At 46.3% G+C, this 15,115-nt stretch overlaps 1 protein-coding gene across 2 annotated transcripts in view; it reads left to right on the plus strand.

The window, feature by feature from the left end:
• LOC147638633 (uncharacterized) overlaps positions 1 to 15,115 on the plus strand; it is a 56,489-nt gene that overhangs the window by 26,139 nt on the left and 15,235 nt on the right. For both annotated transcript variants that reach the window (XM_086798559.1, XM_086798560.1), the window contains one exon: positions 3,236 to 3,321. In XM_086798559.1, coding sequence (XP_086654685.1) covers positions 3,236 to 3,321 — 86 coding nt within the window. The remainder of the gene's footprint in view (positions 1 to 3,235; positions 3,322 to 15,115) is intronic.

Raw genomic sequence — 15,115 nt, forward strand, 5'->3', positions numbered from 1 at the left:
GTATGCAGAAAATATGTGAAGCATGCCAATTTGGAAAGCAAACAAAGCATGTATTTCCACGTCACAGAAATGTGAGCAGAAATGCACTAGATGTTGTGCATTCAAATGTATGGGGTCCTACGAAGACCATGTCTATGGGAGGCTGCAGGTATTATGTGACATTTATTGATGACCACACAAGGAAAGTGTGGGTATACTTCATGAAGGAGAAGGGTGAGGTGTTCACTCATTTTCAGAGTTATGGTTGAAAAGCAAACAGGGAAATATGTAAAGTGCCTAAGGTCAGATGGAGGGGGAGAGTACTTCTCCAATGAGTTCTCTGAATTTTTTAGGAAGAATGGTATTCGGAGACAGTTTACATGCAGATACACTCCGCAGCAAAATGGAGTTGCTGAGCGGAAAAACAGGCACATTGCTGAGATTGCGCGAGCATTGATGGGAGAGAAGAATATGCCGCATAGCTATTGGGCTGAGGCTGTTTCTACAGCAGTTTATATCATGAACAGGACTCCAACTGCAGCCATACATGATGTAACTCCAGAGGAGAGGTTTACTGGCAGAAAACCTGATTTGTCTCATATGAAAGTCTTTGGATGCATTGCATATGTGCATGTGTCAGATGAGCTGAGAACTAAGCTGGATTCAAAGCTGAAAAATGTGTGTTTATTGGGTATTCCCTTGAGCAAAAGGGATACAAGTGGTATAATCTTGCTACACGCGAGTTCAGGGTAAGCAGGGATGTTGTTTTTGATGAGATGAGCAGTTGGTATGCTGCTGAAAAAGAAGCTGTTGGGACTGATGTGAGTGGAAATGTGGTTCCAATGCAGATTTTTCGCTGTATGTGAGACACAGTGATAGAGGTGTTGTGCTTGTTGTCATCTATGTAGATGACCTTATCATTACGGGGGACCATGATGCAGAGATCTTTGATGTAAAGATCTTGCTTAGACAGAAGTTTGAGATGAAGGATCTGGGGGAGCTCAGATATTTCTTGGGCATTGAGGTGATTAGGTCACCACATGGTATTGGATTACTGCAGAGACAGTATGGCTTGGACATGTTGTCCAAGTATGGTATGACAGGCTGTAAGCCTATCTGAGTGCCATTGGATCAGAATGGCAGTTGAGTGCAGATTCAGGAGAGATTTTGGAGGATCCTACTATGTATAGGCGCATAGTAGGAAGCTTGATCTACATGACGATCACCAGGCCAGATTTGAGCTATGCTGTTGGGTTGGTGAGTCAGTTTATGCAGGTTCCTCGGAAGCCGCATTTGGATGCATTGAGACGCATACTGAGGTATGTGAGGTCTACTTTGCATTGTGGACTATTTTATGAAATTGGGACAGAGATATGTGTACATGGGTACATAGATGCTGATTGGGCTGGTAGTATCTCAGATAGAAGATCTACTAGTGGCTTCATGTTTTCTTTGGGGAGTGCTGCTGTGACTTGGAGCAGCAAGAAACAGCCTACGGTTGCTCTATCTAGTACAAAGGCCGAGTACAGAGGTGCTGCTATGGCAGCATGTGAGGTAGCTTGGTTGAGAAAGCTACTTACAGATTTGGGTCTATCAGTGGATAGACAAGTTGTCATTTTCTGTGACAACATTAGCAGAATACAGTTGGCCAGGAACCCAGTTTTTCATGCTTGCATGAAGCATATAGAGGTCCACTACCATTTTGTTAGAGAGAAGGTTTTGGCAGGAGACATTGACCTTGTTTATGTCAGCACACAGGATCAGGTCGTTGACATCTTCACCAAAGCATTGGGTACAGAGAAGCTCCGCAGATTCAGGGCTTCGCTTGGTGTACATGAGATGGAGTGTTGAGATATCGAGCTCATCTAGTGAGGCGGTGGACACTGATGACCCGCCTGGGGGATAGGTCCCACACTTACACCACTGGCATGGTTGGTGAGATCATGGGTGATATGCGGCCAGTGGGATGACAGGCTGTGTGACAGCCATTCTAGAGACTGGCATAGTTATAGCGCCAGCTCATTTAGTTGGGTTCACACTATAGAGAGCCCTAGTATGTATTTGGTTGAGTACCTTTTCATATTGTGTGTACTCTTATCTTTGTATATGGTGTGTTGAGTGTTGTGTGAAGAAGAAGAAGATTTTCAGCCTCTCACCTTGTGTGTTCTCTTTTAGGGTTTTGTGAGTGTGTGTGTGCTTGCAAGAGCTCAAGCTCTCTTAGATATCGAGCTCATCTAGTGAGACGGTGGACACTGATGACCCGCCTGGGGGATAGCTCCCACACTTACACCACTGGCATGGTTGGTGAGATCATGGGTGATATGCGGCCAGTGGGATGACAGGCTGTGTGACAGCCATTCTAGAGACTGGCATAGTTATAGCGCCAGCTCATTTAGTTGGATTCACACTATAGAGAACCCTAGTATGTATCTGGTTGAGTACTTTTTCATATTGTGTGTACTCTTATCTTTGTATATGGTGTGTTAAGTGTTGTGTGAAGAAGAAGAAGATTTTTAGCCTCTCACCTTGTGTGTTCTCTTTTAGGGTTTTGTGAGTGTGTGTGCTTGCAAGAGCTCAAGCTCTCTTCTCCCTTGCATCTTTTCAGTCTCAAGGAAAATTGATGAGACGGGCAAGAAGGCAATGATGGTCTCCACCGGGTTGGTGAAGCGCTGGACCGAGTGGTGCTTGGCAGAGTTGGGGCAGCAGGGGGATGGGTGGTGCTATACAGGGGAGAAGCGGGTGAGATGAGGGGGGAGAGGTCAGAATGAAATATGGAGAACCCATCCTGTGTCACCCACCTCATGACTGGAGTACAGAGCATCATGGATGGAGAGAGAGAGAAATATCAAACTACACAAGACCTAGGGTCTTTTTAGAAGATTGATGCCTTTAGGTGGATTCTTTAGGAGAGGAAGAGTGTATAAAATTCATACTTTGAGTCATCATAAAATTTACCAATTCCTTTACGTGGATTCAATAAGAGAGGAAGAATGCATTTGATTCATACTGATGTGTTAGGAGATTAACTCTTCCTTTGGGTGTGTTTTCAAGAGAGGATGAACGTATCTGATTACATGAGCCCTTTGACTAATACTTTTGGCTTATGTGAAATATTTTGCTTTTTTTTTAGAAGATTGACTCATTTTTTAGGTGGATAACCATAGATTTGCCAGGAGAGGAAGAGTGTATTTGACTCAAACTTTTGACTTATGTGAAATATTTTGCTAATAAAAAATGATTTTATTTTTTGTTGCAGGGTCCTAGCATCTCTACATATAACAGTGAGTCACAAGCAGCAATGTATAGTGTGTCTGGTCATAATGCACAAATTACATGTATGAGGTATTTCTTCTATATATGGAGTGTTGCAACTTCAGTATGTTTCATCTTTAATGTATAGGTGTGTTCTTATGGCATTATTAAAAGTCATAGGTGCTAAGGTCCTTGGTTTAATCAAGATTTTAATTGTAGAATTGTAATGATGTTTGGTAGTAATATTCACAAAGGTGCGCAAACGTCTTGAAAGCTTGTTTGATATGAGGCAAGCTAGAAGTTGATATACTGTTCGTTTTATGCTATTAGCTCCTTGGCACACTAAGTTGACACTCAACCTACAATGTGAACCTCAGGGTGGCTAGAAGAGACATTCACATGTGTAGCATTAAAGTGGCTCTAGATGACCATTGCTGGGGTCAAACGAGTATTGGGAGTCTTGGAGGAAGCATGGGGGGTTGCAAGGGGGTGCAAAGGTCTCTAACAAACTCTTTCTAGAAAAGAGATTAGTACTCTTTCTAGCAAAGAGTACGGCCATAAATATGATGCCAAATGGACACAAGAGGTAAAATCTTACTTACAAGAAGGGGCAGGGAGATTAAAGTACTTGCATGGGTAAGGTCCTATATAGGATGGATAATAATCATAATTAACTAAATTTGTGGGATGTAATTTAAGTTCTTTCAAGGACAACAAATATGAGTTGTATGTAAATGACCATCATATATCCTCTAATACCCTGCTTCTTTTGACATGTGGATTAAAACATTCATTAGGGGAAGGTTGAGGTCTATAGGGGCCCTTTAAGTTGCCATATTATGATTTTAATGACTTTTTGTTAAAATGTTAAGTTTCTTTGACTTTAGATACCTTCTTATTCTTCAAATGGCTAGAAGTTTGAATTTCAAAGATGTTAACCGTGATGAGACACAGTTCTTTCCATGAAGTTATTGGAGTTGTGAGTCCACATGGAGAAGGAACCAATGTAGGTATTGCTGGCAGGTTTAAATTTCCAGAAATATGCCAAAGAGCTAGAGGTTATGCGTGAGTATGCATGCAACAATTGTGGATAAATGTTTGTTTAAATAAGAGCGTTCGTGTGGGAGTGCATGGGAGGGTATTGAATAAACGGGAGCAATTGTGTGCTGACATGTAATGGCTTGCTTCATGATTCTGCATACTCGCACACACTAAATTTTTGTACACAAGTCCTATGTATTCTTTGAGCAGCCCAAAAAGGACAGTCCTTGTGTTATCCACTCATATTCCACATGTTCCTTCAGGAGACTACCAAAAGACACATACCGCTCCACCTCCACCTCCACCTCCACCTCCACCTCCATCTCCATCTCCATCTCCCTTGGACGTAGTGTCTCACCGTTCATGCAACCTAATTTCAAGTGCTCGGTTCAAAACAGTCATCAAGCTTCTTTTGAGCTGAAACATTAGGTATCTTTTCAACATAAGTGTCACGATTGTGACTAACTCTCTTAATCTCTCCTTAATTACTCCTTGATCCCTCATTAACTGTAAAGACACCTGTGAAGGGTCACACCCTTGCACACGAGTGACTATCAAAGGACATGCCTATTCATTAAAGACACACCCCTAAGTCCTAAGGACATAACTATTGATTCGAGAGCCACACCCCTTCACAGGGATGTGCCTCTTCATTTGTACCTTTTCGGCCTCTATTTAAGAAAGGCCCCTGTCTCAATGCAATCATTCAGTCTTTTCTTGCAGTGTGTGTCTTATGTTCATTAATCAAGTCTTTAATCATGTTAATTAAGCTATAAAAGTTTTATAGTGGTATCAGAGCAAACTTTTTTTTGCCCTGTGTGACATGCCCAAACCCTAACCCTAACCCTAAAATCAGTCAGCCCAAACCCTAAAATTGGGTGTAGCAGGTATTGAATGGAAGAGCATGAGAGAATGCCCCATCATATTCAGCCCCAAACTCCCAATTTTTGCTGATTAATGTCGGGCCAGCCATATGTAGAAAATTCTTGAACAGAGGCAAGATAGCATGCAACTTGCCAATAAGGGAGCTTACCTCTTCATCCTTCGTGGAAAGGCACCCCTCCTACCCCTCCATCGAGTAGACACACCCCTTCGTGGGTTCGCTTTAGCCGGCTGCCCTTTTGTGAGTAAATAGACGAGTAGATGTTTTGTTAATTAAAAGAAAACACAACACAAACAAAAAAAAAAACGCTACGGGTCTAAGGGTAAACTGCCACGCATACAAGCAAAAAAAAAAAAAAAACCCCATACGTGAGCCACAACAAAAACGGGTGCCACCTGTTTGTGCCTCCCTCTGCATGCGCCAACCTGCAGCCGCCGCCTCCTTGACAGCTCCAGCCCGACTCAACCCTCAGTCTCGAGCGTGTGCACCTTGCTGTCTACCCTATCTGTTTGGATTTGTCATGATTGTGACGTATTTATGTATCAGATTCTCTCTTCATTGCTGATTCTTGTTGCAGATGCAAAGAGTAACCAGCCAAGGGAACCCCTACCCTCGATTGGTTGCGACTCTTTGCCAAAAGGATGTACCTCTTCATCGAATAGCCACATCCCTTCGACGAATGGTTGTATCCCTTGATGAATGGTTGTGCCTCTACATCGAATAGACACATCCCTTAGCCTAAAGTTGTATCCTTTCGTCTAAGGTCATGTCCTTTTGTCAAAGGACATGCCTCTTCAAATGTGTCTCTTCATCTCCTATATAAGAGACCTATTGTACTCAGTTTAATACAACAAGTCAATTCAATCTTCTCTCAAGTGTTCTCCTGAAGGTTCTTGTTCTAAGTTAAGTACTTAAGTAGTAATTAGTACACAACATGAGGGATTAACAACATAATCCTCACAGTGGTATCAGAGCAAATTTTTTCCTACCCGTGGGTGTGAAGCCCTCACCCTCTCCGCGGCACTCCCTCATCCACCCCTCTTCTCGGTGTTGTATGGAAGAAGCAGAGCGATGGTGGACTTGGCGTAAATCCTTGCTCAAAGTGATGTAAACAAAAACAAAATGTCTCACACCCATACACACGCATTGTGTGTATAGCAGAGAGGGAACTCTTACTGCATATCAGGACTACCGTCCCTCCCTGCTGACCGGTTGTGTTAAGCGTTCGCAACATGGCGGGAATTCCCCTTTCGCTGCTGAATATGGAGCCCCCCCCCCTCTTCGCCTCGTTCGCTGCCAGCTGTCGGCCCAGAGCCCTCACCGTCGATGAGCGCCCTTCTTCTCCTTGATTAGTCGCTGCCGGCGCCCTTCAAAGCGGCGTACCCCTCTCATCCAGTCGGCGGGGCCCTTCGAAGCGGCGCATTGTTTTCACTCGCCGACGTGCTCCAGGCCGTCACCTTTACACCACCAAGAAAACAATAAAAAAAAAATTTAATACGTGCATTGCCACGTGGGTCTCTTAAAAAAAAAAACACAAAAAACCCACCGGGCGTGCGTTGGGCGTGCGTTGGGCGTGTGCTGGTGTGAACCGCCACCCCTGGGCGATTCGGCAACCACCATCCGCCCCCCCCCCCCCCCCCCCCGCCCCCTCCCCCGGCTGTCAAGATGTCGCCTTGTTCTTGTTCGCCTCCCTCTTCCTAGCGATTAGGCGACTTTCCTCCTGGCTGTTCGTGGGTTCTCCTTGCTTTGCCCACGCCACATACTCTGTGTGCTCTCGCCCTCTACGTGCATGCTTCATGGACAACTTTCCGGAGGAACCCGACATGCACATCTCTTACCTGAGTTATATCGACGAGATCCCTGAGGCTCTTCTTCCCGAACACAGCCCTCCTCGTGCCCCCACTCCGGACTCAGTGCCACTTCCCGCCGATGCTGGGCGGATTCCAAGTCTTCTAGCCTCTCCTATCCCAGCATCCCCGGCCTCATAGGTGTACCGCATACATGTCAGCAGCCCGCATGTAACCGAACCCGATACTTGGGCGATTTGGACTATTTTCCTCACGTGCGAGCCACTGCATCTTACTCATTTCGAGTATTTTCTGTCACGGTACCCGCAGTTGGCACACTTTCTTCCAGAGTGCAGTGTGGATGGCCTCCGCAATATCTCCTCCACGCGCCCTCCTATGACATTTTACTACGAGATCTTCGTCCCCGACTATACTCCATTATCTCCGGTGCCCAGTTCTTTGGCGGAAGCCGACGAGCATCCACAAAATGTCGGGTCTGTAGGCGAAGCTTGTTAACCAAAGAAGTTCCCACAAAATTAGTGGAACAACCACTGTCCACCAGCACATTGATGGGATGGTCGCCAATGAAACCCAGAAGACTAAGGACCTGCTTGGAAAGATTCACCAGAACAGGGTTGGTACTTTGGCCATTAAGCATCAGGGTACTGACAAACTCAGAAACGCGAACAGAACAAGCTATCTGTTTGTTCTTGTCTTTCACAGGAGGCGGGTCATGATCAGCATGGTGGCAACTGTCCACCTGAGAATTGCGCCGAGTGTTGGAGGGTTTAGGACGCTGAGGACATTCATACCACCGGTGATCGCCAGAACAAATTGTGCAGAGGCCTGGGTGACTAGGTTGGGATGGAGTGGCAGTTGATGAAATGGTTTGCTGTCCTGAAGAGGTTTCTCGCTTGAAGATACGCCGATCATTGCTACGACGGTCCTGTCGAGACCGATCTCGGTTTCTGCTGCTAGAGGATTCGGTCTGAGAGGATCCTGCATTTGACGCGGAAGTTTGCCCGGAAAAGCGCGGCCGGAAGGACTGTTGTCCAGAATATGGTCGTCGAGAGTTGGGTTGTCCAGAATTAGGACGCTAGGGTTGGCTAGTCCCATTGGATCGATTCCGCAGTAGGAACGGGCGCCGGAGGAAAAGTTCCTGGGAGGACGCCTATAATCACTAATACGCTCGACATACGAGATTGCTTCATCCAGGGTGGCAGGATTGTACTTATGGACTTCGTCTTGGATCGTGGGTTCAAGCCCGTCAATGAAGCTGTGAAGCTGGTCAGGGACTGAGTCTCTCTATCGCTAGAGCTAGTTTTTGAAACTCTGAGATGTACGCGGCCACGGAGCCAGTTTGACTCAGGCCGCGGAGAGAAGACCTGGCATGAAAGTTCGCATTTGTAGGCTCAAAAGCCTTGCGAAGAGCACGCCGGAATTTATCCCACGTTGGAGTAGACTTGCCATTTGAAATCTTGCGTCGCCACCAAAGGAAGGCGGTATCTTTCAAGAGGGTACTAGCCAATGCCATCTTTTTATTTTCGGGCAATTCAGTATTTGAGAAATAAACCTCCATCTTGTAGAGCCAGTGATCGATTAACCGCTTATCGCGGCGGCCATTGTAGGGCTCAGGTAACTTGATGTCCATCTTTCGTGTTTGTGCTGTGGTCATTAATTTATACAAAAGTTTGAGTTCAACATTGTCTACCTCGGCAATCGGATCGGGAGGAGTTAAAGGATCGTCATGCTGGCCCACCGAGGATGACGATGATGATGTTGGAGAACGCGAACGACGCGCTCGCTGTGACTTCCTGGATCCCTCGTGCTGATGTTGGTGCCGTTGTTGCATGTCTTCCATTTGTGATCTCATTGATGCCATACCGTCGAAAAAGGCCTTTTGCAAGTCCTCCATCTGTTGTTGAAGAGTAGTCATCTGCAAGGCCTCCATCTGAGGATCGGCGGGTGGCACGTTGTCGTGCGAAGTCGACATCTGGAGAACTGAGAGAGAGTACTGTGGTGAAGCAGGAAAGGTCCACCCGAAATGTAGGATGGAAGGAACAGCTGCTCTAGCAGCTCCTCCTGCGTGCGGAGGGGAAGACGCAATCCTTGAAGCCCAATATCTTGGGCGGAGAGAAAACTACTCATTGCCTCGGCAACGAATAGGAAGAGGTAAGGTGCAAAAGGACAACCCTATCTAACCGAGCGGGAGAGGGGGAATCTGTCGCCACGGGCTTTGAAACCGGCTTTCAGAAATTTGATGGGCGGTGAAACAAACACTCGCACACAAAACACTTCAACACTCTTGAGGACCTGGAAAAGAAAAACAAACAGGGGGAGCTAGAGTGCTCCTGCAAACATTACATGGACACCGATTGGCCCCAAAACGTAGTGGCGCCCCTTGCAGTATCTCTTTACTTGATCAAATTTGAGTACAAAGTACAACTTGTAGAATCCTCCACCAATAGGATCCCTTATAGTTTCACCCAGGTCTTCCACATGAGTGCTTACCAAGCCTTACCCCATGTCTTCTTCGTCAAGAGCCATTTGCAAAGCCTTAAACCCTTGATCTTTGTCTTCAAAAAGCCTTCAAGCTAAGTGTTGGAGGACCTCGTACACATTCAAGGTTCAAGACTTGCTAGCCGGCACCTCTCATGGCGCCCCTGCTCTCTTGTAAGTCTACCTTAGATGTGTCCCATGATCCAAGTCCTTTCACTTGCTAGCCAAGACACTTTCATTGCACCCTTGCTCTCTTCGTAAGGAGATGAAATCCGCTTTCAAAACAGCTTCTATCGTGGCCTTCCCATGGAGTGTTTCCTGAACCAAACACTGTAGCACTCCAGACGAACAGATTTTTCTCTCCATAAAGGCTCATGCTGCAGCCCTTTGTGCGTCTGACCATGACAGGACTCTGTAGTCTGCCTCTTAGCCACATCTCGCCTTCTCAGTCACAGTCCCGAGAGCATAGATCTAGAGAGCGCCAAGCAGCCTCTCAAGCTCACGAGGCCCAGTGCAACTCTAGCACAAAAAGGGGGGGGGGGGGGGGGGGGGGGGGGGGGGCGAAGGCGATGATGACGCTGCTGGCCCGTTCCACGCAGCAGAAAGCCGCCTGCTTGGCTGCTTCCACACACACAGCCGCCACCAGCATGTGGCCTGCTCCACGTCCGCTAGCACCCGTCTGGCTCGCTGCTATGCACCCATCCCCTTCCCAAACCTGTGGTACGCTTGCTTGCTTTTTGGCGACTGGCTGCTGCCGTGCACCCCGAGCCGCGATGCCTTGCTTTTTACCATGCTACCTCTCTCTTCTCGCCGGCGCCAACACCAACACCAAGGACATGGCCTTGTCTTGCCTACAGTGGTGCCTTGGTTGCTGTGTGCCAACGACCATGTTTGCTTGTGCTCTCTGGCGACCAGCTATCCAAGGAGAAGAAACCACACGCCTCATCGAATTCCGCCACCCTTCTTTATAAGGAGGCGACTCAGCCCGTTTTCTCCAAAAACTAAAAGCAATAGCTAAAAAAAATGCATCCTTTATTATTTTAAATCGTCCAAGGTTTTAAAACCTTATAAACTTTCAATCCTTTTGTCCTCTTCACACTTGGGCTGGCGCCACACATGGGTTTCTTCTCGATTCCAAGCTGATGCCATTCACACTGTCCATCCCGTGCCCGTGCTCGTGGCCCACTTGCTTACTGTCTACTAGAGAAAAACACAGGGTCGTAACAGGCTTCTTGAATGAGAACTTGGCTGTGTGAGGCTGAGTAAAGTCGTGAGACTCCACGAATCCACTCCATGGGGGATCCCATGCGGCTCATAGTGCCCTCCAAAAAGCTCCAACCCACCCTATCATAAGCTTTCTCAAAGGCTAAGAGTAGCACAATGAGGTTCCGTTGCCGCATCTTGGCCAAAGCTATCGCCTGTTGGGGTAAAGGCATAATGCCCACCCTTATAGTGTGTACAAGCCCATAAGTTATAGTACATAGTACACTTAGTACTTTTAATGTACTAAGTGCACTATGTGTACTAGTGCAATATACATGTGTGATAGGGGAGTCACACACTCATATCATGAGTTGACTTATCCCCACAACTCTCTCTCTCCCTTGTTCTCTCTGTGTATGTCTCCCACATGAATGAACTCTAACCCTAATTCTTCTTCTCCCACACAACTGGTATCAGAGCTTAGTGATCCCTCCCTCTTCCCTCTTCTCCTTGATAGCTGAACGAGCTGTACTGTAGCTGTTTGTCACCCTCATTAGGTGAGTCGTACTGTTCCATGCACTCAGCCCTTGCTTTGCTGAGCAGCGCATAGCACTGAAGAGATAGTGCAAGGCATCAACGCTCGCAGCAAGGCCCTTCAACGTGAGCAGCTTGCATCAGGGTCGCAGCAGCCAAGCGAACCACAAGGCAGCAGCCGCAGGCAGGTGGGCGGAAGGAGAATGTGGCGGGCAGCCACTTCTGCGCTGAATCACAGCAGCCAGGCGGACACGTAGGCAGTGGGCGTTGAGGCGTTTGGTCGTGATTCGGCTGGCTACAAAGCGTATTAGCGCTGGGCGTTAGACACGTAAGCCAACGACTAAGCAGGCGTGAGCGAAGAGAAAGCCAGCGTTGTAGGCGTGAGCGAAGAAAAAACCAGCGCACCAACACCAGGCGCATACCTGGTGGTAGCCTATGCAGGTTCGTTGGCGCATACCTGGTGGTAGTCTCCTACTTCCTTCGTCTCCAACAATCGATTAAGCACATGAGTTGGGGATGCTTGAAGTGCATTTGGGCGATCCATTCTCAGCAGCAAGCATACCACAGTGCGGAGCTGAGAGCATAGGTTGCTGTCTTGATCCTCTGTACTACAGCAGCTTCATCACCCCCTTCCGCAACAGAGCATCAAATTTCTGCAGAGCAGCACCAAAAATCATAGAAAAATCAGAAAATTACAAGGTATTTGCTTCAATTTTTTATTTGGGATTTGCAATTGAGCAAGTACAGTAATCAATTGAGCAGGTACAGGTGCCCAATTGCTCAATTTTTGAGCAAAATTGGCAAAATTGGGTGACATTGGTCACAATCAGGATCAATTTGCAGGAAATTGGTCACAATCAGGATCAATTTGCAGGAAGGATCAATTTGCAGGAAATTGGTCACAATCAGGATCAATTTGCAGGAAATTGGATGTCAAAATTTGGGGCTTTTGATGTAATTGTGCAATTAAGCACTCATACATGCTGTATGATGTGAGAAATCGCACATTTGGGCAAAATTGCAGCAAATTGCAGTGCAAATCAAGGGGCTTTTGTGCCGATTTGGTTGATTTGCATGCAGGCAATCGCATTTGATGCTGTGGATAATGTGTTGATGCCTTACAAGCACTCAATGTGCCTGTAAATCAAGGGGGTTTCATGTATTTGATGTATATGTGGCCAGGGGGAAGCATCGTGAACACTCTGGATGCCTTCATGTGCGTCAATGTACCATATATGATCAGCAATTGATCTTAAATCAAGGGGCTTTTCAAGTTCGTATGCTTGTTGAGCTTGGCAAAGCAGCAGGCAAGACATTTATGCCTTGAATCCTCAAAAATCAGCTTGCAGTCAAGGGGCTTTTGCCCAATTTCGGTTCGGGACTGTTGTATGCAGTGTACAAGACTGTAAAAGTCTGATTTTCACTCATTTGGACAGCCAGGAGAGCATTTATTGCTATTGTACCTACTGGTACAGATTTGGCACAGCTTTGTGCAAGTTTTGGCATGGTTGTACACTGATTTGAGTGAGGAAAAGGTTCAATTTCAGCTGCTGTACTTGCCGGTACAGGTTTGGTACATCATTTGTGAGCAATTGGTACTGTTGTACAGTACTTTGGAAGGGCAACAGAGCATATTTAAGGTGCTGTCCAAAATCTGCAGCAACCAGATTTTGGTGATTTCATCACAAACAGTGGGAGAAAAGTTGCATTTGTGCTTCCGCAGTGGGAGATAAAGCTTGGGAGAACAACTGTGAGCACTTTGTGTGCTTTTGGTGCAGTGTTTGCACATTTTGCAGGGAGTCAGGCATTGACAGGTTGCATTTTGCTATGGCAACCACAGGCGAGAGCTCTTCATTGCTTCACATCAAGAAGCTTGAAGGCTCACATAACTATGATATTTGGCAAACCCAGTGCTATAATGTGTTGCTCCAGAAAAAGCAGCACAAGCCTATCAAAGAAAGGGGTGTAATGCCCGCTTCTCTTACTGCTGCTGAAGAGTGGGAAGATATGGATGAGCTGGCAAGATCTACTATCATGTTATCTGTGTCAGACTCATTACTTTTCAGCATTCGTGAAGAGAAGACAGCTTGGGGAATGTGGCAGAGATTGCAGGACTTGTATGCCCAACAAAGTGCCTCAAGCAAAGTGTATTGGTTGAAGAAACTCATAGGTCTTCAGATGAAGGAAGGGGCGTCTATGACAGCCCATCTAAATGAGTTTAATGGTATTGTCAGCCAGGTCATTAATCAAAAGTTGGCAATGGACGATGAGTTCAAAGCCACTTTTCTGTTATGCACTTTGCCAGAGAGTTGGGACACATTCAGGACAGCCACTAGCAATTCGCATGCTATGCTGTCATATGCAGATGTTGAGGGTGCTCTTCTTCAAGAAGAGATGAACAGGAAAAACAACTCTGTTGGAAAGTCCAATGCAATGAATGCACGTGGGAGATCCCAACAAAGGGGAAAAAGCCAAGAAAGGGGAAGGAGCAAGTCTCGCTCCAAAAAGGATTTAGAATGCCATTATTGTGGCAAGAAGGGACACATTAAAAAGCAATGCTACAAATGGAAAAATGATCAAAAGGAAAAGGGAAAAGGCAAAGACAAAGAGAAAGATGAAGCCAAAGATGTAAAGCCAAAGGGCAAAAGTGGAGTCAAGATTGAAGAAATCAATGTGTCACATGCAGGTGGCAGTGAGGATGAGGTCCTCTTTACATCTTCACTTGATGCCCATTCACTTCTTACAGGTGGTCATGGTATGCACTCATGGATCATTGATTCAGGTGCCTCCTTTCATGTCACAGGTTGCAGAGACTTGTTTGTCAGGTATACTGCTGGCAATGAAGGAGTGGTTTATTTGGGTGATAACCATGCATGCAAGATTCTTGGCAGAGGTGATGTGAGGCTTGTGTTTTCAGATGGCTCACAGCTTATGCTCCATGATGTCAGGCATGTGCCTGAGATCAAGAAGAACCTGCTTTCTACTGGACAGCTTGATGATGCTGATTATGTTACCACATTTGGTCGTGGAAAGTGGAAGATTAGTAAGGGCTCACTGGTTGTTGCCAGAGGCTCTAAGGTGGACACTCTTTATTTCATGCATGCAGGTGTTTGTCACCATGCTAATGTAAATGCAACCGAGCTACCGGAAATCTCTATGTGGCATAGCCGGTTGGGACACATGAGTGTCAAAGGAATGGAGCAATTGTCTCGTTTGGGTTACTTGCCTTCTCTAAAGTTTTCAAGTTTTCAGTTTTGTGAGCATTGTATATATGGTAGGCAACTACAGTGCCCCCACAAGAAAGCTCTTGGACAGAAAGATGCTCAGTTAGAGCTTGTGCATACAGATGTATGTGAGATGCCTCAGCTTTCTTTGGGAGGGGCAAAATACTTTGTGTCTTTTATAGATGATGCCACACGCAAGGTGTGGGTTTATCCTCTTCGTTTGAAGAGCGATACATTCTCAGTGTTTCAGAAGTTTGTTGCTCATGTTGAGAATCAAACTGGCAAAACACTGAAGGCTTTGCGTTCCGACAATGGTGGAGAGTATATGTCCAAACAGTTTCAGGACTTTTGTGATGCTAAAGGCATCAAGAGGGAGCTCTCTACTCCTTATGATCCTCCACAAAACGGGACAGCAGAGAGGATGAACAGGACCATTCAGGAGAAGGTCCGTTCTATGTTGTCACATGCTGCATTACCTCATGGTTTTTGGGCTGAAGCTGTTATGACAGCCGTTCACCTTATAAATAGGTCACCTAACACGAGGCTTGGTGGGAAAGTGCCAGAGGAAGTATGGACAGGGAAGCCTCCGTCATACAGGCACTTGAGAGTGTTTGGTTGCGTTGCGTACGTGCACATACGCAGGGAAATGCGCACCAAACTTGATCCTAAGTCTCACAAATGCATATTCCTAGGATATGGTGACAGAGGTGAAA

Source organism: Cibotium barometz, chromosome 5 (genome assembly GCF_041138505.1).
Source record: "Cibotium barometz isolate CiBa-2024 chromosome 5, ASM4113850v1, whole genome shotgun sequence".
Taxonomy (NCBI): Eukaryota; Viridiplantae; Streptophyta; class Polypodiopsida; order Cyatheales; family Cibotiaceae; genus Cibotium; species Cibotium barometz.